Source organism: Tyto alba, unplaced genomic scaffold, assembly GCF_018691265.1.
Source record: "Tyto alba isolate M040663 unplaced genomic scaffold, T.alba_DEE_v4.0 Super-Scaffold_1, whole genome shotgun sequence".
In the NCBI taxonomy this organism is placed as follows: Eukaryota; Metazoa; Chordata; class Aves; order Strigiformes; family Tytonidae; genus Tyto; species Tyto alba.
Window position 1 is genome coordinate 8,944,260 of NW_024881261.1, and position 24,121 is coordinate 8,968,380.

At 35.1% G+C, this 24,121-nt stretch overlaps 1 protein-coding gene across 6 annotated transcripts in view; it reads right to left on the bottom strand.

The window, feature by feature from the left end:
• The window catches only part of ATRNL1 (attractin like 1), a 519,346-nt gene that overhangs the window by 136,475 nt on the left and 358,750 nt on the right, over nt 1-24,121 (bottom strand). For 2 of the 6 annotated variants that reach the window (XM_032988569.2, XM_032988570.2), the window contains exon 27: nt 228-255. The exons of the other annotated variants lie outside the window; for them this stretch is intronic. In XM_032988569.2, the coding sequence (XP_032844460.2) occupies nt 228-255 (28 nt within the window). The remainder of the gene's footprint in view (nt 1-227; nt 256-24,121) is intronic. 6 annotated transcript variants of the gene reach the window in all.

Below are 24,121 nucleotides of genomic sequence, written 5' to 3' on the forward strand. Positions count from 1 at the left end.
TAACAGAATACAACATTTCAGCAATCCCAGGCTGACACATCTCAAATCCTCTGTATTTTAGAAAGTGTTACCATTTTGCTTCTTTTCCCTATTTAGAAGATGGTTTTCTTTTTCTTTTTCTTTTTTTTTTTTTTTTTTTTTTTTTTCTTTTTAAGCCTTGGTCTCTCATGTGGAATGGGATAATGTTCTTCTGACTAACACTGCTTCTTCTATGCTCTTCTCCTCACCTTCCAGCATAACGGTCCTAGGAAAGCCCTAACTGAAAAAAAAAAAAAAAAACCTAATACCATATATGAGATGTTAGGAACTAGGACAGGTGTACTTTTTCTTTGTCATATAGTAACAGACATTCTTGAGGGACTGATAGATTAGGATAGCTGAAAAGGATGAGACCATTTTAGTGCCATAATACAGTGAACAGAATAATCCTTTGAAAGATCTTTCTGTTGCTGTTTGGCACCTTTATGGGCTACTTTAGCCCACTGGCAAGCAAGGTACACGTTAGAGCGTGCCATAAAGTACGCACAGACAAGTGTGCATGCCCAACTTCGTGGGGCAGCTTGACACCTAGCGTAAGGATAAGAGGTAGCAAAGATTTATAAAAATGTTAGGAAGGATTCTGACCACCAGACCAAAAAATCTTTCTTTTGGCAGTATAGAGCCAAACAGTCTCAGTACACTGTTTCAGAAATAAAGAAGTATATGGCAGTTGAAAGGGTGACTATTATTTTAACAACAGCAACAACTGCCTAGGTTTTCTATGTTGGTTTTTTTTTTTTCTCCTTCACATCTTAGATTTTCTTTTTTTGTTGTTGTTTTTTCATAGATCAGATCACTACCAACATTGTACCAGGACATCCAAGACACTATCAAGGTGAGTACTCAAAACCAGGAAAAATGGCAATTCTACAGTCACTCTGGCAACTGCTGCCCAAAGTGCTGCTCTACCCTCCTAGTGACAAAGATTTTCCAAATGTCTAACCTGAAATTCCTATTCTGCTTATTCATTACTCAGCTCTGACTTGTCTGCAGTTATAACTTGCTCTCCTCCTCTCCTGTTTCTGTGCTGTCAGCTGCTGATGTGAACACCAAAGGCTACGATAAAAGCATTAACTATGCCCGGCATTAAATCTGAGTGATCTGGGAAAAGTGTTTGCAATGAAGAAAAATGTCAAAACCTCATGGAGAGCTGCAATCACCAATTTCTGATCACATTGCCTTTGACAAACTCCATGGGTTAAAAAAATTAAAAATGTATGTAAATGGCTAGCTCTGCAAAAATAGAGCCTCATAAGCAGTGCAATTCAGTCATTCATCGCATATTCTGGAGGTTTCTTATTGCCATATCTAATCAACAGATGTTACTTAAATGGGTTTAAATGACTACATAGATCTGAGTGGACCACAGACATTTTAGTTAGAAACACAATTTAATTATCTTCAAAAATCTTAAATTCTCATTCACAAACTGGATTATACATAGCGATAGTTCAATGAAGCTCTGGTTATTTGCTTTAATTTGCACAAGACAAAGATTGCCTTCTCTGTAACTTTTCTCATTTAACTTGGTGTTACAAATATCTTCAAATTAAATTAGCTACTTATATAGCTGGAAAGGACTGCAATTTCTCATTTATATGTTGAATAATCTAATTGATTTACTTAATTTTCAAATCATCGGATTTCACTGGAAGGCATATCATAGCCATTAAACTATTTTGCTGGGGTTTAGGTGAAACAAGCTCACTTTTCCTTGATTGCAGGAGATATAGTGACTTTAAGAGATGGACAAAAGCTGGCTTAGGAAACCAAGAAGCAGAAATAACCACAATTATGACAGTAGTCTGACAATCTGGATTCATTCATTCTCTCCATCATGAACTTCCTGAATAATCCTGATCACTTGCTTTCCCTGTGCCTCCTTTCCCACTCTGTTAAGTGGAAAGTGTCCTGACACAAGAGTGCATTCAGGTAGGCAGTGAGATATTACAATGATGGACGTAGTATAACATGCTATTTGCTCTACAAAACAGACTCTACGGAAACTTCCTAAGATATCAGGGCCTATTCCATGGCACTTTCTTTTAAAATTGTCTGAAGAAAATGTGCTCTCAGATGTGTGCAAAGGTCTGTCATGGGAAAAAATGAGAGGAGTTATACTTCTCATCCTAGCTTTATACTGAATAAAATGAAGGGTTATTTAAACTAGACATAGTCCAGCAAACAACAGATAAGACATACTTAAAATACAGTGTACACATCCCAAAAAATAACAGTTCCAAAAGGTCAAGTTTTTATGTATCCCTTTTGGAAACCAAATACCAGTCATCTGTAATTTCCCTTGAACAAATCAAAAATGAGAAAAAAAGATGAGCCCCGAAAAGGTCATTTTGTTGCTAGATCCAAGGAACAGACATTAAATGTATTGCACATTAGCAAGCAAAGAGCAAAATGTGAAAGTACTGTAACTTCAGGTTTTAGACCTTTTTGATTCTGGAATAGAATTCCCATCTCTTAAAACACTCAGTATGAAAATCTGCTTATTACAATGGAAATGGCACCCTGGTTTATGCTTATTTGCCAGTAATTTATGGAGCCTCATGGTACAATAAAGTTGTGATCAATCCTTGAGAATTTTTCCCTAGGGGTAATAATTTAACATAGGAAGAATTTTTTGGGTGCTAAGAATCAATATTAAGCTCAAAATTCAATTCACTGCTTTCCGATTTAAGAAGTGCTAAAAGACCTAATCCTATTATGTCTTTCACTTAGATCACTATGAATCCTTGTTGCACATTTACACAGTTCTGTAACCATAAACATTTTAAAGGTTCCTCTAGAGGTACTTAAGTTTCTCTGTCGGCCTTGCTAACCCCAGAATTGCACTCTTCTTCCTAATCAAGTGGGTTTGAAAATTCTTTCAGCAAAACATTGATTATTTTGTTGTTAGCTAGAAGAGCCATTTTCAATTCACAGAAAATTTAAAAAATGCTTATTCTGCAAACTAAATCTGTGTACAGAGAAAAAGAGAGCCAGATCCACTAATTACATACGTTAAAATGTTTCCACATAAGACATTCCTCTGTATTTGCCCAAGGACAGTTATTTATAAATGAATATATTAAAGTATGTGTTGAAATTAATTATTTCAGAATATGAAAGAGAGATTCAAGTATCATCTTATGCAAAGTACTGCTTGGAACGCTTTCATTTACAATGGTGTCACATAAATAATGCTTTTCAAAATGTCTTCTAAGGAATTACTAACACTGATAGTGTAGTGCTTTAAACATAAGTGCCATCTTTCTAAGTGGAATAGACACAGTATGAAACTACCGTACATTAACAGAATCTCAGTGCATCCTATCGGCATTATTAAGCTACTGCTTTTGAAATGAGGCATCATGAATACTATCCATTATCATCACAACTGTTAAAAATAGCTTTAGTTACTTACCTTAGACAACGGATGTCAAGCTGATAATTCCCAGCTCTGAAATAAAGTTTTAGGCCGTTCCTATGGCAATTCATTTTCCTTTAAGGATAGTAAATGTGGTCTAATAAAAGAAACTGGATACAAGTGGCACCTCATGAGATCACTTTGTCCACCTCTGTGCATTGGTCCTAAACAGAGGCAGGCTGCAGTGTGATTATGATCTTTCTAGCAGATGTATAAGTTTCTTAAACAGGCCCCGCTAAAGGAGGTTCCACAGTCACTCCAGAAGTCCAGAGTACCTGATGATCCCCATGCTAGAAAGCTCTTCTCTAAAATCTAAATAACATCTCCATGTTGGCATTTAAGCCCATTGTTTCTTGTCCCGTCGACAGTGGAGAGCATTTCCTGTCTACAAGTGAGAAAAAAAAAACCACCAAAACTCTCTTCTCCTTTATAGGAGTTATTTATAAACTTGAAGTTTCTCTTTAAACTTCTCAACTGTAAATAAATGTGGGTATGTGTTATCTCACCACTCCTGCTTCCATTTTCAGTGCTCCCCTCTGTATTCTCCAAGTGCTGGACACTCTTGTCAAAAACTGGGACCCCAAGCCTTACATAGCAGAATAGAAGGGTCACTTTGCAGGCCTCACACATATTTCTGTTGACAATATTATACCAGCATCTTTGTTACCACAGAAATATGGTGACTTACATTCACTTCTGATTCATGATCATTCCCCCTAATTTTTTGAATATTCTTACCAAGCTTATTGCCCATTTCCCCCTACCTCATTTTGCAGATGGTTACATCTTTCTCAGTGCAGAATCATGTATTTGCCAATTACAGAATTGTGGAATTGCAGTTTTGCAACCAATTATTTCAGATCCTCCCATCTTCTTTTGTACAGATTACATTTCTGTCCTGTAGTATGTCTGCAGTCTCTCTTACTTCAATGACAGTTACACTTTCAATAACCATGGTCCATCTCTTAAATCAACATCAGAATCAGATCCCAACAGAAGCCCACTTGATATACTTTTCCCATTTCACAGTGAACAACTTATAACTAACTACTCCAAGAACAGTTTTACATTTGCTTCCTTTTTATCTGAAAGGTATGCTAGTCTGCTGTATTAAGAAGTCAGTTTGGCTTGACATGATTTGTACTTGAAAAAAAAAACATTGAATGCCATCACATCTTCACTTTCTTCTAAATTCTTATAGATTTTTTAAAAAAATATTTATTTCACTGCTTTCCTAATAATTAATGATAAATTGGCTGGTGTCTAATTTCCCAGCCCTTCCTTTTTTGCCTTCTTTTCTTAGATAGGAATTACAGTCATCCCTTTCTTGAACCTCACTTGTCCTAGCTGAAATCTCAGAACACTTACAGGCTCTGGGATCATATGCTTATCCAATTCCCTAAATATTCTAGAATAAATTGAATAAACTTATCCAATCTGAAAATATTTAGCAAGTATTCTCTAACACATCTTTCTACATTACTGCCTGATATTATATCCTTTTCACCATAGGTACTAACAGACTTTTAAAGAGGCCTTAATGAAAGCACTTTTTAAAACAGATGCTTTTCCTAGAACAGACAAAGTCAGAAAGATGGGGTGTACATGCTATTACTTTAAAGAGAGGTTCAAGTGCAGGACAATTGTATTTTAATTTGTAAATAATGTCAATGCATTTTTTAACCTGCAAGACAACAAAAAGGCTAGCCACTGGGTTTGTTTCCTATGTGCACTGATGTAAAAACACATGGTTCAAATTATAATGACTGAATTGAAGCTATTCCAATTTAGAAAAAGCTAAGCTTCTGAAACATACCTGAACCCTACACCACCTGGTGGCTTCAGATGATCAGAATCTTGAGAATTTTTCTCAGATGACATTGAATCCAAGGTTTATATTTATTTTTCTTCACTATTTTGTTTCTACTTTTTTTTTTTTTAATTAAATCATAACATATAAAGTAAAAAATTATGAAAGAAGAGAAATAAAAGATACTGAGTAAGAAAACTGGGCTGTACTCCAACAAAGGTGAAGTTTGTTTTTAATATTACCTCTAATTCCTTAAAATCATCTATTATTTGAGATAACTGGTACACTGATAAAATGACAATGTAAATGAAACATTTTAAGTGCAGCATCATTGCCAATTATACAACTATTCTAAAGTGGTACTTTAGAAGCTACTTAAAGCACAAATGACATTACCATTAAGAAAGGCAAACTGGTGATGTACCATGACTGACTGATGCCTTTAAATGCTTTCAAGCTTTAATTCTTACTGTCTTAAACAAAATAATCATTTCCACTGCCTTGCAAAGGGGACCATAAAAAGGTACAATTACCAGTAGTTCTTCCTGTCTCAGGATGGAGATGCCCAGACCCACACGGATCCTCAGCGTAAGGAGCTAGACAGCCTTGCCATTACAAGCTGAATGGACATGCCACAGTACCTTGTGCTATTGTGTTGGGTGAATAAATCTCTGCGAGACAATCCTTACAAAAGTTGAGTCCATGTTACTTCGTTAACTACCTCCCTTTTCATTAAAAAATGGGGCTCGTCCTGCCACTGGTAGCCTTTTTAGTTCAATTGCCCCATCCAGGAGAAGCTCTAAAACCCAGTGTTTTTCACACCAACAACCCAATTCTGAATCATTAGTAAAGACATATTTTAAAGCTATAGACAGGATCAGGAAGTGTGAAAAAAGGTCTGTTCAATCAGAATATACAGAAAATCCCTACCATAAATCCTGTTCACCTGGAATTTTCAGTGAGAAGGGGTTTAGCTAATCAAAATAAAACTAGGATACTGATCCGAAATCTGGGTGTTTGTCCAAAGAAATATTCCAGACTTCACAGATTTGCTCACCATACCTAGTACATTCAGGGCAGCAAGAATCTGGCACACACTGGTAGTGAGAATAGCATGTGGCCACAGCCAACTCATTTTGTGCAGGGCTTTGAAACAGATGCAGATCTGCTATCTGATCAGAGTAATAATGTGAATTAAAGCAACTCTCCTTTGTTCATTTTGTTCCTAAGTTTGAAATAACTGATTTAGCAGATGTGAGATGTTACACCTACTAATAATGGTTGCTCAAGAATACTTGAATAATAAGTTGATCACAAAGCTTTCCACTCCTGCTATAGAACTAAGAAAGCAAGGCAACTAATCATCCCTTACCCTTGAAGGAGATCAAGAAACCAAGGTAGTTTATTCTGAGTTCAAGTATCTTGAACAGGAAGGTATTAATAACAAGACACTGTTGACATAAGTAAGTCTGAAGCTTGTAATATTTTAATGGAGAATTATTTTAAGAGTTGAACTGCTATCTAGTAATCTACAGCTACTGAAGGGACTAGAACCTGTCTAATCTCCTAAAATATTTAAGCTACATCAGAATTTCAGAAATAGAGAGGTTTCAAGCATTAAATATCCTAATCCTACAGTCTACAATTCAGTTCTGAAATACGGAGCACAGCATTAATTCCAAGAGACTATCTTGGTAATATCTATAGCAGCAGAAGTCAGGTTGTTATTCTCTTTACCTTGATAATAATTTTGTGCACAATCTAGCTGCAGACAAGGAAATATGGCTTTCCCAGTAGTCTTCCTACAAGGGGTTGCACCAGTCTATGTGTGAACATACTCTACAGATTAGAAAAAAATACTGTGAAGAAGTACTGAGACTTCAATATAAAAGTGACAGAGTGTAAATCAAAGTACTCTGGCATTTTGAGCTCCAGTCAGACTGTTTCAAGAAAAAGAAGTGGGACGATTTAGAGTTCATCAATTATATCACATCAAATTAGCCTCCATCACTGGCTTGGCTCGACAGCTTTCATCTATTCTAATTTACAACAGAGAGGACAGCCAAGTACAGGATTGTGGCAATGACACAGTCAAAGGGAAGCACAGCACTTTTGCTTCACAAGAATAATAGGCTTTTCTGGACAGCTGCTTCAGCTGGGTCAAAATCTCCAGCCACGTTTACTTTCTTTCATTTGCTTTGATCTGACAACCCTCATCCTCATTTAAGGAAGCCATGTGCTAAACATTAGCAATCCTGCAGCCGCTGCCTTTCTACAGACGCTGTTTGGTACACATCTACCTTACACAGTGATTCACCTTTGCAGTCAAATCCTTAAAATAGATGAGTACACTACTGGAATGCTATTGTAACTGTACATGGTTACGACATATGTTAGCTATTTTAAAGGAAAATCACTATCAGCAAATTGTTAGAATTTGCCTTCCAACTGACAGACTTTAAATTTGAATTTGCCATGGTTATTTGAAGCTAGTGACAGTGCAATAACTTAAATCACAGTGAAACACACAAAAGCACTGAAGAACCTTACACAGATATCACTTTGCAAAATACTTTATATTAAGAATTCATCTCTTTGCTATGGATGTGATCACAAGCACTGTGCATCATTTAAATTGCATTTTAGAGGCTTAGATGGATTCTAACGGAAAATGGGCCTTGTGTTAGCATGTTCACCCCTGCATAGTGGTGAATTTGCACAACAGGGATGAAAAGTCACCTTTACTGTTTCTACCACAACAACTACTAAGAAATAAACCAAAAAAAAGAAAAAGACTGTTTTCTTCATAGCATTCAGTTTCTCTTTTCTCCTAAAGAAAACATCATTTAATACAGGCAAATTGAAACAAGCATTTAAAAATGCATACACTGCAATGATTACTTCACTGGAATGAGCAGACTTCCAGAAGTATATTTCGATGCTCTTCCATCACAGTTTCTGTGCATATTGGCATTATGTGCATATCTCTTTTACCTACTTTCACCTAATATGGCCCATTTCCAAATTAAGTATTGCAAGCCTTAGGCGAGTCAAGGTGATCTTTCCCATTTCTTTACTTCCTCCCCAAGCTTGACTTTACTGGTAGGATTTTGAGTAGTGAACTACTAATAGGCTTTTTATGGCAGTCTTAAAGTTTTCTTTAGTAATTGTATCAGATTAAAATGCTTAGAGACAAGTAAATTATCAGAATTTCTGACTGCTACTTTTTAGAGAACCTCACATGATATTAGGAGTGATAAATACTAAGTAAAACCTAAGAGACAGTATTGTCTTTTATCTGGAATCTTAATTGGCTCCTTCTTTTTATATGAAGTCTTATACAGTTTGTATAAAGAGCAAATTAATACAACAAAATCTATTCATGACTTTCCTCTTACAAAACTGAAAACATAAGACATTTTTATATTCTTCCACAATATGCCCCTTTCTGCATAAGAATCTTTTACCTGCATTAGAGAGAGCCATAAATTTTTAAAGAATGTGGACTTGTTTTCTGTTATTTGTTCCAGCTGGAGATATATTGGTTTAAAATGTCAGGGATCCTGCTATGTGTTAATGGATTTTTATATGGGCATCTGCTAAATGCTTTCAAATTTACACCAGCATAATGTATGAGACAGCTGGAATTTCATTAATTGAAATTTATTTACCAAGAAAAAAAAACAACATCCTTAATTGGGAGACAAAAGAAAACAAAGATATGATCTATGAGTCAAAGGTAACACCCATCTCAATGATTTTCCTCCACAGAACTATATTTATCACACTGCATGCAAAGCAAGGACTTGCCTTTAGGGACTTCTTAAAAAGTGCACAACAACTATGATTTGGCTAATTAATTTTCCCTACTTATTTGGAATTGAGTGAAGTATTCTAGTATGTAATGTTCAAACCCTTCAACATAAGTTTTTATTTTCTTACTCAGGGCTATGGTGGTTGCTTGATTATTAACATGGACAAAGTTATTTCTTGATTACGTGAACTCTTTTTATTTAAATAGACGTGTTTTAAAAACACACACAAATTAAGGACGATATTCACCTCTTCAGAGGTACATTTACATTCTCTCTCCCATCTAACTGGGGACCTACAAATCTTCTGTCTTTTTATATATGTAAGGATTGCTCTCAATGTTAGATCTAGAGCAGGTTCATGACAAATGATAGCAGCAAAAAAAAAAAAAAAAAAAGGTCTATTGCAATGCAGAGCAGGCAGTTCCTCTCTGTGGAGCAAAGATCAGAGTCCTGTTAGTAAAGGTGAGCTGAATGATCACAAATATGTGAAGTGCAAGGACAGTGGTGTGGTATGATGATCTGAAAGGATTCTCTGATCTTTCCCTGCCACACATGAAGAGAGGTGGAGTACAGAAGTCATTAAAGAAAAAACATAATTACAGGAAAACGTCTGGATAACGTCTTCATTGCAGCTTCCCTGCACGGGTGGAGAACTTTCTCTGTCAGTGTTCAATGCTTCTGACAGTGCTTAAATCAAACTATTCAGACTTAGCACTGGGAATTGAGTATGTTGCTAATAGGTCCCAAAGGCCTCAGTTAATGCCATCAGGAGATGACAAAGATGTTTTTCCTCACCTGGTTAGATTGAATCATGTAATACAGGGTGGGGTTGCACCTTATCCACCAAGAAACCTTGCTTTGGTTGCTCAGTACAACTATTCCTTATGCCCCAACTGCAGGAGTGCAGTGTGGAGTACTAACTTGGAAATCCCAGTTTGGAATCAGAGACCAGAAATCAACACAGGCAGCTTGACACTGCTGGGATATGGGTCTGAAAGACCAGCATCCATTGTGATTTTTCTTATGATCAGCCTTAACCCTTGTATTAGGAGAAGGTAACGTGAAAATCTAGCAGAAATGAGAAACCTTAATGATAGGCAAAAGGAGACTGAACAGTCGCATTCATTGGGTCATTAAGCTCAGCATTATTAAATTAAGAATGCACACAGCCACAGGTTACTCTGTTATGTCCTTTATGTCCTACATGGCCATTTTTGAGGGTCAGTACACAGGAGCTATTTACACCTGGGTAAATAGCTCCAAATAGGTCCTAAGAAATAATTTGGTTATATTTGGCAATTGGTTACATTGTTTTTTAAAACTGATATATGCTTCAAAATGCAAAGAATTACATTGTCCCCACAGGTTATTTCTTTAACATGTTATGAATGCTCAGATGAAGTAGGAAAAGTTTTAATATTTTTGTTTACTGACAATATATATATTTAGTATGAAGTTACAATTGTCAATATCCATGATTCAAATAAAAAAATCTACCTTATATAAGTACTCCAAAATGGCTGTTTAACATTTATTGCTTTTCCATGCTCCAGCACAAAAAGTGGGCAAACATAACACCAGTAAATTTAGATTTATACACAGATGCCCTTGTACCTACAAACTATTGATTGTAAGACTACAGCCTAATTAGAAAAGAAAAATTAATAATTCTGAAAAAGGATTCGAATATTTGCCTCGCTTTATAATTTATCAGCATTTTGATTCTCTTCCATTTCAGTTCTGATGAATGAATCTTGTGATTTCAACAGTAAAGATTTGCTTGCAGTTATATTTCACTGGCCTTTAAACTAATGTCCATTCATTCCTGTCCTACAGGCAAAAGTAATTTCTTAGTTTCTCAGTCTCTGATGGAGGGAAATTTTGACCTAATTCTCTGCAACTTTAAAGGCAAAAGATGTCAAAAAAAATTTTAAACATGTCTTTTTAAATGCAAATGCAGTAAAAGGTGCTAGAATAAAAATAAATAAATTTAAATTGTGGTGGATAAAATTATTTTCTTTGAAAGTGAAACCAGTCACATCCCACAAATGCAATCTTCCATTTGACTGTACCAACATTTTAGATTTATAGTCAGTATACTAATTAAAACAATTTGAGAGTATGTCTGGTTTTCTGTATTATATAAATTGGTATCAGAGACCTCATGTTTTTTCTGGAGTGCAAAAATTTCTAAAATATATACCTTAAAATGTATTCTCAGCTGTAGTCTCTCTTCTATGCTGAAAATAAAATAGGTCCTGTTGACCTGCTGAGCACCCAGTATTTCTGACAGTCAGTTTATGTATGCTTCAGCACAGATTTAAAAATATAGCTTTATTTTAAAAACTCTGGCTTCTTGATTGCAAAAGTACAGGTTGTACAATTTAGTGCTCAACTCAGAAATGAATAGTGTTTGTATCTGAATTAGTCCAGAGGGAAAAAAAAATCATTGGAATTCACAGATGCCAGAGGACAGATTCATGTACACTAAATACTTCAGCTACTTAGTCCTCTTTTCTTCATTTATATGCAATGAGTCAAGGCTTACTGCAGCTGAGTATCTCAGTTATTATTTTTTTTAAGTATCTGCATTCTAACCATGTTACATACATAGAAGAGATCAGGTCCTTCCCTAATCATATCCTGCCTGATTTTCAGAAAACGAAACACGAAATGTATAGTGTGAACTACACTGACAGTGAGAATTGGTGTCACTCAGACTGACGAGGTCCAAGATACACTAAACCAGAATCATGTATACCATAAATAAAGTTAATGATGAAAAGCAGAATCAAGGAAATGCTCAGCATAGGCTGCAAAAATGTCGCATTTCTTTTTCTCAGATGTTTACTTCCTATGTCACCAATCTGATAAAAAAATATGACAGCATTCCATATCTTACCAATGAAAGATTTTCAGTTAATGATAAATTCCAATTTGTTTTTCTGGTAAGTTTTAAGTTCTGTTTCTGCAAATATCTTTGCATTCAATCAGGCATAGAAAATATGGAGACCTGTAGATACCATTTTTCAGTTTGATTCATCTTGTCTTGAGCGTTAACATAACAAAACATTTAACTAGTTAGAGGGATTTGCATAAGGGAACACGCTCCAGTATTTAGACTTAAATAAAACAGTTAAATCCCATGGGAAAAAATGTTGCCTTTACATTTTCATCCACTATCTATATTGTACATCTAAATATTTTTAATTTGGTATAATTAGAAAATGTAAAAGTTCTTCATATTCATCTTAATCTAAAATATACATTGAATATTTTCAATATGTAGGAACTTATTATTATATACAGGTATTTCAATGGTCACACCACCACATGTAATAATTACATCAGAATTTACTGTAACTACAAGTGGGAAAGAATGGCAGGATATTGGCAGTATTTTTTCCGCAGTGTAAAATGAGTTGCTTCAAACACTGAGTTAGCTCTAACATACTTAATATTACTTTTTTTAGTAAATCAAAGTAAGGCTTACACAGAACGAATGTAATTTACATACATATAGATGTCCCAAATTTCATGTATTCTATTTAATTCCAACGCATATTAGGTTTTCACTGCTGAGTGAACCATACTTTGCAATACAGCTGGAAAGTCAGCTGAAGAATCATGTTGGCTACAGTCTGCTAGACAAGCCAAGATACCTGTAAGCCAGTTTCCTCTTCTGTAAAAAGCAGTGTCAAGTCACTCAGCAATACACAATGGAGAGCAAAGATGGGGGAAAGCTAGAGCTAAACCATGTAACACGTTCTTGTGAGGTGCGTGACTGTGGGTAGTAATGTCAAGCTCTCCAGCCAGCTAGTGTGCCATGGATAGAAGTGGACTCTTTCCGATGGAGGGAATTGATGACGTTTTCTCCACACAGTACTGAACTGTGGCATCTGAACCACAGGAAGAGATTGTACCTGGATGTAACCCAGGTTTGGAGCTGGACACATGATGGAGAACAGCACTTCATACTACCTGGAATTACAGCTTTCAGAAGGTATAGAAGCCTTCTGAACATTTCAGAGATCAATGTTCACCTGACCCAAACCAAAATCATTAAATTTTTCATCCACTCATAAAAATTTTCCCTGAAATATCTCTGTTCTCATACAAAGCTGACATTTAGATAAACTAGTATTTTTGAAAAGAAAAATATGCTGTTTAACCTTAGTAACAAATAATGAGAAACAGTTAGCGTAGGGAGCACTGCCATCATTTCCAGGACTTCACTCATTGTATACGTATTTTGTAGTCATTAGGAAATGTTTCTGATCCTAATGTACATCACAGATTAACACGAACTGTTATGCACAAAATAAACAAAACTGAGCTGCATGGAGTAAGACATATCCTAGGTAAGAGGTGACACCCAGTCTACTAAATTTACTCTGGGATTTTTTTGCTAATCTTGGATCTCCAGACAACGTTTTCCCCCTTTTTCATATGAACTGCAGATTGGCAGCTGTGACTCAACTGTACAAAACAGCTCTCATATTTTCCTCTCCTGGGGCACTTCCTCTCCAGAAGCAAACTCATTTAATGTCACCTCAGCTGCTACTGGCAAACTCACCAGCAGTGCAGAAGAATCAAGCTGTGATGTGATGAGATCTAGCACTCCCTGAGCACATCATTTATTTTTGTGATGAAGCAAAAATAGAGGCTGGGCCTATGGTTTACTATATGTGAAAAGGACATCTAACACAACTTCACCTGGACATGAATTGTATTTACTTTTCAAATACTAAACCTCTATGCAAAATCTTTCTGTGTGCCATGCATTCTATGGCGTCAGCTGCCTTTCTCAAAGTAAATTTACTTGTTTAAAAGAAATGCCATCAGCAATGGTACTGTACATATAAATGGATCAATACAGAATGTTTTTTTTAACACTGTCATACACTTTCTAATAAAAAGTCCAATTCTCAGCCGTATTAACAAACCAACCCGCATGCCAAGTTGACGCAAACACCTCAAACAACCGGGCATTACTTGTAGGCATATCATTATTTCTGCTAAAAATACACAAGGCTTTGCTGCAAAGGTTTTCAGGTATCAACCAGACTTATGATATGTGAAAGTGTCCTTAAACATATGTCTGCTTTCCGTAGAGGTGTTTCTGGAGGGTTATGTTTTAACTTGAAACTACAGACAATTGTGTGCTGTTAGTCTAAAACTACCAGTGCATAATACAGAGCTTGGCTACTGTGATTCTTAATGCAAAATGACGTGAAACATTATTTGCCACATCAGGAGAAGCTGAAACTATGCCCTAAGGCAAAACATCCTGAGTCATTATTATTCAATTATGATGTTTAAGATCATTCACTGTTGTGTGAGCACTGTGAAAATGAGGCATAATGAAGTGGGTTACACCAGGTCTGACATTTCACCCTCCTTTCTGATCATGCAGACTTTGGGGATTTAACTCAGTTTTGTTGTATAGTTCTGTGTGGCTTATTATTATTTCAATTTTAATATTAAACCAGAGAATATGTGAATCTATTATGGAAGTGTGTCATGCTATATTAAAAATTATAATCATAATCTAGACAAAAGAAACACACATATATTTAAAATACTTAAAAATATTTAAAATCTAGGGAGCTAGAGAAATTGAAGAATTATTCATTCATTATTATTGCCAATAAAACCAGCACATACTGATCTGTACAAGACTGTCCATTTTCTTATTATAATGCACTACCATGAATAAGATCATTGGGGAATGATACCAAGAAAGAGATTATAACCATGAGAATGTTTGTGAAAAAGGAATAACAAAAAAAAAAAAAAAACCAAATGGAAAATGCTTACAAGATTCTTTCTCAGCTGCCCAGCTCTCTTGTAGCCACTTTAAAACATATTTAATATTGTATGTAACAGAACTCATAAGTAGTGACACAGCTTTCAACTAATCCCCCTTACAAAACAGATTTTAGGAGGGAGTAGTCCCCAGCCTGCGGGGGTGAGCTGCCGGCTGTGGAGCCCATGTTCTGCCGCCCGGGCACAGCGCTGCAGCTGTGGGGAGCTCAGGGGGTGCAGGAGCCACCCCTCCTCTCCCCTCAGGAGCCCCTGCTCTCCCTCCTGTCCTACCTTTCATGCAGATAACACAAGAACTCAGTTTGCTGCCATGATGTCCCTTCCCTTAGTCTTCTTTCTCAGACAGGGAAGATTTGGGGTGGTTTTCCTCTTCCCTTCAGAAGCAGCAGAACCTGCTCAGGACAGGCTTTCTTTGCCCTGCTTCCTCTGAGGCTGGTTGTTCTGAGTTTTTGATAGACAAGGAGAGGTGTGAGGAACACCTCTTTCTGCACTCCTTCACTCCTCTTCCCTGATGGCCTCCCACCACCACGATGCAGAGGCAGCAGCCGTACAAGGAGACCAAGCCATGCACTTGGTGGTAGTACTCTATTTGGGTTGGTTCACCAGCTATTTCCTCAGTTTAGGATGAGGAACAACAAGAAGAGTACCCTTTGAGCCCACTTGGGAGCTGCCTGTTGGACCATGCTGGTAGTGTACTCATAGAGAAAAAGTCAACAAAACAAAACAAAACATAGGAGATTTAATCACTGACATGAGAGTGTCTTAACTAACAAAAAAGAGAAAAGCTAAAATTTACTATTTGTCTCCCATGACTATTGTGAGAAAAAAAAAAATAGAATTCTAAAAAAATAATAAATTAATATTAATATTTTCCTCCTCATGGATAATAATCAAATAGGAAATAAATACACTGTAAATATATAGACAATTTCTGAAATTACAAGTTTTTCACAGGTCTCATACACAGACCATACCACAGCAGTAAACATTGCTCAGTGCATACAGATACACACACAGAGCAGTAACTCTCCAAAGAAAATAATATTTTAGAAAATTTAATCTGTTTTCTTCTTAGCTGTGGGGCAAAAATTATGTGGTTTTTAATAGAATGCTGAGATAAATTAAGACCACAATAAATATATGTACAGGTAGATGTCTCTTATTAAAGTAGCACATAAAGCGTGAAGCCAAAAAAGGGGCTAAAAAGCAATTTAGCTGAACAAAGATTTCAGGTATTAATTTACTGCCACAGATATGAGCCTACAACTAGTACAAGCACAGAACATCTCCTATGCAAATAGGCAAGACAAGCTAGTCCTCTTTTCCCTGGACATGTTCAATAAAAGGCAAACATATTATCATGGGATGAGTAAAAATCTACTCACTGATTTTTATACTGTAATGTTTTAAAAAACTACAAGCATTTAAAATGGTACAGAGAAACCAACTGGGACATGTTCTTAAACGTGACACAATACTTGCCTCTGACATTATCCTGTGAAACATTTATTCAAGGTCCGTGGCTTTTGATAACAGCTCAGCATACTGCTGCTGTTCTCTAATTTATTCTTCAAGTTTTTGATCTGTCTGCTGATTATCTCTGAGACAGTGGTTCAGAATCTTAGGTTTTCCATCCTGAATCTTACCATCAGCAAATTCCTTAATGGAGAGTGGTCTCAGTGGATGAGCCCACCTTTTAACAGCATCCTTCATGTTTTTAGCATCAGCAAGGCTGCTACATCTACACAACAAATGAAGGCTGTTTTGTCAGAATTCACTGCTTGCTGGAGTGGAAAAATTACTTTGGTTTTATATGCAAAAAAGAAACAAGGAACTTCGAATTTCCACCATTGCTTTTAGCCACAGAATTAAACACAGTACACATGTACTTATCAAGGGACCATGCTACATGGAGTATTACTAGAGAAAAGTGATGCAATCAAATTGAATGCCTCTTTATTTTGGCACATGTTACGCAAAAGCAGGGGACTGGTAAAACCCTGACTTTGAGAAAAAGATTTTGCCTCTGCCTTCACTTTGGGAATATGCATGAACTCTGCCATGAAGATGGTGGGGATGGTCCCCATGTTAAGGAAGAATAGTTTGAAAAGGGAGAAATACTGGAATTACATTCACATCCTGGTGTTTTGTAAATAAATGGCAGTAACATGGACAGTGTGTCCCTGTACCACTCATTTCGTGGGACAATCAGTATTTATCTGGAAAGACTTTCAGTCTCTAGAATAATTTGTGTGAAACGTAACAATTCTAAAGAAATCAGACCAATCAAGGACAAATATCAATCCACAGAGGCATTCCTCACTCATATCTTTGTAGATTAAAAAAAAAATACCCTATGAATATGTGTAAAACTAGCATAAAAATCAGCATCAGGGCCTCCTTATATTGAAAAGCTAGAGTACTAATACAATGGCAGGCATCAGAAAAAGGAGTAGACCAAGGGTCCAATAATAGGTCAGTACTTTTTTATTTTGGAAAAGCCAAATGATTAAAATTTCTGTTGATCTCCACTGTATATCATCATTTGTTCTTTTTCATTAGCTTTGCCTCAACAGCAGTAGCAGAATGGGAAGCAATGTGTGAAGGCAAATTTCAAGAAAGAGAAATGCAATACTTCTAATAAAATGAAAATAACTACCATTTCACCTAACGTATCTGTTAATAGAGGCGAAGCTCCTTGTCACGGATGTTGACTGCATATAATCTATTCACTTTAAAGTTGAATTTAATTGTATTATTATTTTTATATACAGTTTATTGCCTAAAAGCCATGAGCCAGGACTTCTCTGCATTAGCTGCTGTGCAAACAAAGGAAAGAGGGTTTTTATGGTCCAGAGAGTTTATATTATAATTTGTTAATTTTTGATGAAGAGTAAAAGATAATCTGAATGAGACATTCAGGCATTCAAAACCAGAAAGCATTTAGCTATATGGTGCAGCTCCTATTACAATTCTCAGTCTGCATTCAGAAAACACCATTACCAGATACACTGAACATTGCTATAAACTGACAGTAAAGAGGATAAAATTGTCTTTAGGTATAAATGCCTGAACTACTACTAACGCCAGTGGTATCATGACTATTTAAAAAAGAATTTTGATCCTCTATCAAAAAAATGTGGTAGCAGAAGCAAAATATAGCCAAACAAAAAAAAAAAAAACCACACACACACACCAGACTGTAAATTACTAATATCCATTCAAAGAATGTTTTTTTCCTACAACTGCAAAACTAGTTTTACTTCAAAATAAAACAGGAGCCATAATTACAACTATTTCTTAAATGCTATTTTCTGGGCCTAAAGTCTCACTGAAGATTCTGGGATGGTAAAAAGGAAATCTGGTGGTGCTTACTGTACTTTTCCATCTGTAGTGAACATTAGGGCACTCTAAGAAAAACCTGCTCAGAGCTAAGGAGGTATGGTTTTATGTCCGCTGTGAAATTAAGGAAACACAAATAAAGGTATTTGATTACTATAAATTAATAACATATACTTTTTCCCCATACAATATATGCCCATGTATGCTTACCATAAAGATTTAGAACAACTGGAAATGATTTAAGCTGAAAATCAGATCAATATTTAAGAGCAGAAATACTGAGTCATGTCCCTTTGCCCTCCCAAGATCTTTATCGGTTGCCTTTAAAGGACATCTCTAAATTCAAAACACAATATTCTATCCATATATCAGTAATTTCCTAAGTTAATAAGCACATAATCAGGTAAAATACATTGTCACGAGTTCAATATCCTGACACACTACATTTATATCATTTCTTGAAAACACTGAAAAAATAAGGTAGATGTTATTTTATATTGAAACTTAGCACTTGATAGTAGCCATTACCCAACTGTATTTATTGTAATGATAGAGATAAACAAGGAATCACCACTATTGAATTTTAAATAGAATACTAGACTTGAACTCTCTTAAGTCACTACCTAGTCAGATTCTCAAATGAATAACTATTGCAGGAAGGGAATCGCAACCACTACAGAAACCTTGTGGCTAGTGAAAATGTCAAAATTTCAAAAACTGATGATATATTTTTGAAACTGAATCTGAATTAAAAGTAACTCCACTATTAAATTAAAACATTGCTGGTCTGATTCTGCTCCCTAATGGTGAATAGCAATATTTCTTTAAACTCACTAAAGAATATTCTCAAGATGAAATGTAAGAGGTAATAAATAGCTTATATGACCATTATTCCCATTAAGTCATTTCTTTTGAGCAAAAGAGGAAAACATTGTACTTTCAAGAATTACAAAGGTAATAGAATTTTTTTGTAACTATAGAAGATAGAATTGGATTAGTACAAAAAATATTATTTTAATAATAAAGCAACCATTCTTTCAGCATATGCATACAATAGTTTTTTAATTCATATTTTAAATTACTTTAAGATTTAATAATTATATGTAAGTGAAAATGAACGTGCAGTATGCTGTGATAATACCACCACTAAGTGATATCATCTGAGTCTATTATTCAGCAGAGCAGAGAAATATCAAGAAATAATTGGCCTGAAAACTCTCATTTTAATTGCTCTGCAGAGCCCTGGAAAGCAAGTTTGATGCCTCTAATATCAAGGAACATATCCAGTTCTGAAAATGAAGCAAAATGGATCAGGCTGGTCGTAAAGAAATTATAAGTACTGAGCCAGGGTATGCTAAACCACCTGCAAAACAAAGCGGAACAATTTTACTATACCAAATGACAACAAAAGAAACAGCTCGCATAGGCTTCTTTAGCATTAAAAGAATATTTAGACTCAGAAGCTGAATATGGGGAAGTTGTTCAAGGTTGGAATTCAAGGCTGGAGTAAACCAGGATAGCCATGAGCTCTGGAGGAAGCAGCTGGTGGTGAGGAATACAGAAGAGACTGGAGGCTTTTAGTCTACACAAAAAAGGATCAGTACTCTGCCTTCTTCTAAACCACATGAGTAACTACAGATAGTTACTACAGATAGTTACAACAGAGTGTGTTGCTATACACAGATGCATCTTCCCTAGTATCCCCTTCTTTGCCACATTTTCCCCCATCTCCAATCAACTTTCTACCTTAGAAAACTGGTACAGTCAAAACATGCAAAATCAACTTACATATACACAGGCTTCATTTTATGTTCTTAAAAACATCCTGTGAACTTTCCAAGATAGATTTTTAAGCATCTTCTTAGTCCAAGCTATAGAAAAAAATATTTTTCTCTTTTTTTCAGGTGTAATTTTGTAGATACCATTACTTCACACCTCCCCTAGGATCAGACTGATTTAAAAATAAACCACAACCTCAACTTTTAAAATTCTTTGTATTAGTTCTATCAAACTTCTCATAAAATGTGTAATATTTAGAAAAAAAGTACTTAGTCAATTTTCAGAAGCTTAGTATCTCTGGGGTAGTAAAGAGATTTTTAAGTCAATCAGTTCTACAATGGAGAACTAGCATCAATGAGAACTTCAGGAGTGACTCTTGTCTCTTCATTATAAATACCAGATCTGTCTAGAGACATAATTTTATTTCATTACATGTTGTTTGCCATGTCAGAATAAAAGTGTTAGCTTCAAAATACTAAATCTGGGACTGAGTGATTAATAAATGGGCTTTAGGTTTCATTGTGTGAAAAGTATTGTTGCAATTGTTTTTTCATCTAAGAGTGCCTGTTGTGCGAAAGCTTGTTTTATGTGTCTAGAACCACTTACATAAAATGCATTTTTAACTACCACAGTTGATCATAAAGGAAAAGAGGGAGAAATTAAAAGATACATTATGCAAACAACCTTGAGATTTCTTTTTCTTAATACAAAAGACACCAGTGTTTATTTGCTTGTTCACTGAATTCTACAGAATGGCATAAAGTTGATTTAAGAAACTTAATTTTAGACTGGTAACCATTTTACATTCTCAATTAAGGGACAGGTATTTTTAAGCCTACATGATAAAATATATTGGGGTTGGTGCCTTGAAAAAAAAAAAAAAGGGAAAACTGGATCCTGCCAAGGTGAATAAATTACACTGGCATGAAAAAAAGACAGAACAATGCAGTTGACACCAGATTAACATCTGGGGTTAACTGCCAAAACCAATGCAATTCTTATTAGTATCTAACTGAAAAGCTCATCCTCTGTCCTGGGCCACATTATTAATTTGCTTAAGCCAAACAGGCTCTTCATCAGCTTCTGTCTTGCCTTATGTTCTCATTTCCCTGGAAATGTATGGTAATGAAGGTCCTTCTAACAGATGTTCCTTTAGACTCATTAACTTCTGAATCTTGTTGTTCATTTCATCCACCAAAAGTTAGTTTATTAGAACAAACAACTATGGGAAAATAGAAAATCACAAAAGCTTTCATCATGATACTTAACTTCAGATACCAATACTGAGTGAATGTATGCAGATGCTGCTAATTATAAAGTACGATGCTTAGAGACTGTCTTAAATGATGAGGGAGTTCCCATTGTCTCAAGATACAAAGATATCCTGTGTGACTTCAAGCAAAACATAATAAATCATTGCTTAGCAAAAATTCAAATAACAACTGTCCTGGTTACTGACAATAACTAAAGGCACAAAGCACTTTGATCCTATTTGCCTGAGGGAAAGTTATTTAGTGAGCTAAAATAACACTATAGGATTGTATAAATAGTACTATAGCAACCAGCTTTGAGGAGAACATTAAAGTCTTGATTTCATGAAAAATGCATGAAATGAAGCCTTAAGAATAATGAAACACAACTATGCACAGGATTTACTTTATGATACATAGAACATGATAAATGGCAGACCTTATTTAAGACAGATAAAATTATTTTAATGTTTCACTTCTGTGGCAGAACAATTAATTTACATTTAGATGTTGAATTACTATATGAAATCCTGATACTGAAGGATGGTACACTTTATTCAGAAAAAAAAATCTTTGTAAAGGTATGTCACAACTCTTCATTATCATGTACAGACTCTGAACAGTTCAGTGTTGATAAAAATCCTGATATTTTTCTAATATTTTAATATAATAAATGAGTTTTAAGGAAATGTAGAATGTCTTCCCTAGCATGAGGACTTTTAAAATCATGTTTTTACTCATATTAAGTCTCAGATTAAAAAAAATTTACATGATCTTGTTTGAAGACTGACTGCAACATGAAGTCAATACCTACCTAAAAAAGGGAAAAGGTATCTTTTCTGACTAAGATATATAGCACATTTTAAAAAGATATTACCCAAAAAACCCCACAGTTTCAAATGTAACATGCCAACCGGTGAAATGCAGTTACAAAAGTAATATTTGTAACTTGTTTCAGCTCTTCTACTTTAAAGCAACACTAGTCACAGTTTAAAGGTTCTAGTTCTAAAAGCATTTACTGTCAACCAGTAATTCTTGGGACTTTGCACAATAAGAGACATTGGTGAAATAAGAACAGTGCCAGGATATATCAACAGAGATAAGACATAACCTCTGGTGAAACTTTTCCATGGACTTTTAAACTGATTGTCTCTGAGGTTTTACCTGAAAATACAAAATGAAAGAAAAAAATCTTTCCAACACATAATTTTACTGACTTCCTTTTCTACCATATGCTTTGGTTTTATTTACTATCTGGAATACCCTCCAATTTTATGTACCTGACATTTTTCTAATATTTTAATATAATAAATGAGTTTTAAGGAAATCCATCCTCAAGTTTAGAACAACTACATTATGCACTTCTATGCACCAGTGGGACAGCAGACTATTACATTTCTTTCAGAAGCAAATAGAATTCTGTTGAAAGCAAGAAACACTTTCAAACATATTTGAAAATCATGAGTAAAAGTGAAAAACAACATGTAGGCAAATGTATGTGATGCACTTTGGAGTCATATAATTATTTCTGTATTCTTATGTCTTACTAAACAATCACCTTATGGTTTGATTTACACATTTAAATGTGCTAAGCATTCTTACCCTGAACAAGTCAGTACTGTATTATCCTCACTTAGTAAGAATCACATGCAGTAGCATTTCTCACTTGAATGAGGTAGAAGGAGATTGTGAGCCAGTTGTTTTCCTTTGAAATCATACAAAAATCCTAAAGTTTTTACTGTCTCAGCTGATTGTCTGATAGCTGGTAAGATCATTTGGTAATGACAAGCAAAACAAATGAGTACTGTGTCCTAGGGACAAGTCATACTCTCTCAAGAGATGAACTTCATGGAATTACAAAAATGTTACGCCTACCAATGACACTATTGTATGTGAATAGTGTTAAAGACTGAAATAACCTATTCTTTCACAACTCCTGTAAAATATTTGACAGTTGCATTCGTTATCCAAATGTGTATTTGTTTATATACAGCTGTCAAGCATTTTTGCAGGGACAGTATATGGATGACTTATTTCTAAGTATTTTGTCCCACTTTCTTTTCAATTAAAATATAACAAGGCATTCACATTTCATAGTCAAGAACAAAATCTTCAATCACAAAAGAATCAAATAAACCTCACTTTCAGGACATTCTCATGCTGTTTAGTCAATTTCACTTAAATTAGCATATAATAATTACTTATAATTATTTTCTCACAGAATCATTCCAAACAATGCCTTGCCTTTCTTTAGGAGTTGAAGAGTGTCTGAACAAAGAGCTAGGAAATCAAATTCTCTATAGTATGTGGGAATAAGAGAACTAATTAAACTTTTACTTAACAAAAGTATTCACCAATTCTATGTATACACGTGCTATAACTAATCCCTGATTTTCAAAGATACACTGTTGCTCCCGCTCTAAAATCCTCATTCACTTCAACGTGTATTATGGACATTCTGAATTTTGCAGTATAAAACCTTCAGGTCCAGCATCCCACCCACGTCTCGCGTCACAATTGTAAACTTTTTAATTTGAATTTTTTTATTTTCAAGAAACATAACTGACTATCTTTACAAATTAATACTCATACCATATCCATACCCATACATATTACTTTAGAATACAAAAGGAAAATGTAGAACTGAAGATGTATGAAGAAATGAAGAAAAAATATTCAAATACAATCACACAAAATTACTACCAATTTAATAAAGATAATTGGGTTTTGTGATCCAATGAATATACAAAAGATATTTTTCTTGCCAGTGCTTCTGGACAATTGTTACAAAATGACTGTCAGATTAGCAACCCAAACTTTTATTAATTATTTTGTGAGT